This window comes from Sinocyclocheilus rhinocerous, unplaced genomic scaffold (genome assembly GCF_001515625.1).
Source record: "Sinocyclocheilus rhinocerous isolate Xijiao unplaced genomic scaffold, SAMN03320098_v1.1 scaffold1730, whole genome shotgun sequence".
Classification (NCBI taxonomy): Eukaryota; Metazoa; Chordata; class Actinopteri; order Cypriniformes; family Cyprinidae; genus Sinocyclocheilus; species Sinocyclocheilus rhinocerous.
Window position 1 is genome coordinate 1,149,299 of NW_015634043.1, and position 3,459 is coordinate 1,152,757.

Consider the following 3,459-nt stretch of genomic DNA (forward strand, 5'->3'; position numbering starts at 1 on the left):
GGAACTTCACACAGCTCCAGTGATCTTTTGAAGATCTGTGTGAAGTTCCCTGCTGCTTCAAACGCTCCACCATCATTCCGGTCCCCAAAAAGCCCAAAATCACTGGACTTAATGACTACAGACCTGTCGCTCTCACGTCTGTGGTCATGAAGTCATTTGAGCGACTGGTCCTGGCCTACCTGAAGGACATCACTGGACCCTTGCTGGATCCTCTCCAGTTTGCCTACAGATCAAACAGGTCCATGGATGACGCAGTCAACAGGGGACCAGTGTTAATTTCATTGACGAATAATTTTCATCATAATTGTCGTCAACGACATTTTTTTCACTGACAACAACGAGACGATAACGAACTAAAACTCTTTTTGAATGACAAAAACTATGTCGTAAATCTATTGACATTTTCGTCAACGAATAAAAGCGAGACGAAAATGTTAGGGAGGGACGATTTGGGATGAGATTCATTCAGAACGAATCAGGTGTGTGGCTCAGAGGTTATGCGTACATATGAACCGGGAATGATTGCACTTCAAAGGACCCCTCTGTCACGCTCCTGAAGTTTGCGGATGACACTACAGTCATCAGCCTCATCAAGGACGGAGACGAGTCTGCTTACAGACAGGAGGTTGAGCAGCTGGCTGTCTGGTGCAGTCTTAACAACATGGAGCCAAACACTCTCAAAACTGTGGAGATGATAGTGGACTTCAGGAGGAACCCCTCTGCACTCTCCCCACTCACTGGTTTGGTTCACTGAGAGCCGTAGTTCACTGACAATTAGGCAATATCGAGTTCATTATCGCAGATTGAATCGCCTGCGATAATGAACGCACTATTGCCTAATTGTCAGTGAACTACGGCTCTGTGTAGTAAATGCCGCACCATCAGAAAGCAGGTGATGGAGATTTACTACTAATCACGGAACCGGCTTTACTGATGAGATGCGCATGACAATCGCATGCGATTAATTGCACAGCCATAGTTTTTTCCCCCAGGCCATATCGCATCTGAACAACACATAACACACCTCAGTACTGCACATCTGTAAATAAACTCATTAAACCTTCATCTGTAAATGGCACATATGCACATTCACAGTTCTGTATATGGACATGTTTCCTTTTTCTGTATATTATTATTACCATTGTTATTTATCATTTATTGTCTATTATCTCTTTTTATGTATGTCTGCACTTTGTTTGTATTTTCTGTACCAGAAGCCCTTAACACCAAGACAAATTCCTTGTGTGTGTGAACACACTTGGCAATAAAGCTCTTTCTGATTCTGATTCTAAGCAACTAACTCCTGCTCAGGACCAGCTTAGGACCAGCACATGACCAGCTAAGGACCAGCTTAAATCAGCTCAAACCAGCAGCCATTCTTCAAAACATACCTAACCAGCATATGCTGTTTTTTTAACAGGGACACCAAGGATTTCCAAACAGTTTTGTCAGCCAAACACCACTGACCTAAAATCCTTATACCCCTGAGATTATAAATTAATATTTCAATCATTTAACAATGCATTTGCATGTTTACAGTTATCTGAATTCCGTTAATTGTCACAGGATTTTTGTGTGCTATCAGACAAAATTTATAGGCTACAATTTTTATGGCTTGATTATTCAAACTGCAGTCACATTGCATGAATGTAGCCTTACAATTGTAATTGTAAATTCTTGTAATTGTAAATAACTTGTAATTCGGCAAACTGGTCAATGTGGAGATGTTTTGTTTTTTTTCTCATTTGTTGCTACACCATGATTTAAAAAATAATAAAAAATTTTGTATCGGAGTAGGTGCGGAAACAATGTATGGAACTGAACGCGACCCGGCCCGACCCAGTGGTTCCTCCCGTAGAGATCACTCTCTATTACGAGAGCCTGTGTCCAGGCTGCAGAGCGTTCCTTACAGAACAACTCTTCCCAGCCTGGACTTTACTAAAAGATATAATGAATGTCAACCTGGTGCCCTTTGGCAATGCTAAGGTACAGCCAAGACTTTGTGTTGTAATGGGGAAAATGTTATGACGTTACTTGTGTTTATGACTGTTAACTTGTCATTTAAGGAGCTCCCCGAAGAGAATTCATTCTCGTGTCAACATGGAGAACCAGAGTGCTACGCTAACATGGTTGAGGTGAGTTTGTTAGCTAACAACAATGTTGACTATGGTATAAATAAAATGTACATTTCATTACATGATAAATTGATTAAAACAGATAATCTATTTTACCCAATATATGTGTTATGCTTGGAGTATTATGTTGTTGGCTTAGCAACATGCTAACCTCAAGAATTCTCTGTGTGGAAGCAGCAAATACAGAAAGGCAGCTCATTAGGTTTTTAAATTGAAAAAGATTTATCTCTATCTCTATTTTAGTTCAACATTCCTAATATTTCTTATTTCTTAATAGGCATGTGTTTTATATGCAGCCAATCATGCAGCATTTCCTGTCATTTACTGCATGGATTCATCTGCAGATGTACTAAAATCTGCTAAGTCTGTAAGCGTCTCTGAGCCAACATTACTGCCCCTCATTACAGCTTTATTTCTTGGATGATGAAGAGCCATATTATGAGTCTTTTTTTTTTTGCCAGTGTTTGCAGCTCTATGCGACATTTGTTAAATGGCAGACTATAGAGTCTTGTACCAGAGGAGAACTTGGCCACAGATTAATGCATCAAAATGCAGTGAAGACGCAAGCGCTCAAACCAGCACACACTCATGTTCCCTGGATCACCTTCAATGGGGTAAGGCCTTCTCAAAGCAGAGCATTTGCACTAATCGTCATCTATCGTGCTGAAATAAGACACTCTCATTTCTGGTGAGCGAGTTCTCGAGATCTAAATGTGTGTGTGTGTGTGTTTTTTTTAATTTTTTCCCCCACCTACTCAGGAATACACTAGTGAATGGGAAGATAAGGCTATGTCTACTCTCTTCAACCTTGTATGCAGTTTGTACAAAGTATGCACATGTGTTTTCACTTTTACCATTTCTCATTGCTTAAATACTGCACTTGCTCATCAACAGGACTAAATTAAAAACCTTGTGTAATTCTCATACAGGGAATCAAGCCACCAGTCTGTACTGGAGCTCTGAAAAAATTGGACAGAAGCTTTTGCTAGTGGAAGAGAGAAGTGTTGCACAATACATTTGTGATATATTTCATGTTCTTTAAACTTTAGCCTATGTTTTTGTGTGTTTGAGGTAAAATAAAAAGAATAACATTTTATAATGTTAACAGTTTAAACCATATGTAGAGTGGAGATCAAAATTAGGGAATTTATGAAAACCTGAGTTTGATTTATGAAACCTTGGTCCAGTCTTCTTCCAGTCTCTTCCACAGTTTGGTGATTGCAGTGAGTTTCTTAGCCATAACTTTGTCACCAAGGATTTTCCAGAGATTTTAATCTGGTTTAGATCAGGACTCTGTGCTGGCCATTTCATTATTTCAGTGTTT

At 39.7% G+C, this 3,459-nt stretch overlaps 1 protein-coding gene across 1 annotated transcript in view; it reads left to right on the forward strand.

The window, feature by feature from the left end:
- Window positions 1-3,200, forward strand: part of LOC107745350 (gamma-interferon-inducible lysosomal thiol reductase-like) — a 9,251-nt gene extending 6,051 nt beyond the window's left edge. Inside the window, exons 2-7 of the mRNA XM_016559220.1 lie at window positions 1,798-1,986; window positions 2,067-2,135; window positions 2,413-2,502; window positions 2,597-2,749; window positions 2,895-2,963; window positions 3,065-3,200. Coding sequence (XP_016414706.1) covers window positions 1,798-1,986; window positions 2,067-2,135; window positions 2,413-2,502; window positions 2,597-2,749; window positions 2,895-2,963; window positions 3,065-3,124 — 630 coding nt within the window. The 3' untranslated portion in view covers window positions 3,125-3,200. The remainder of the gene's footprint in view (window positions 1-1,797; window positions 1,987-2,066; window positions 2,136-2,412; window positions 2,503-2,596; window positions 2,750-2,894; window positions 2,964-3,064) is intronic.
- The last annotated feature ends 259 nt before the right edge of the window (window positions 3,201-3,459 follow it).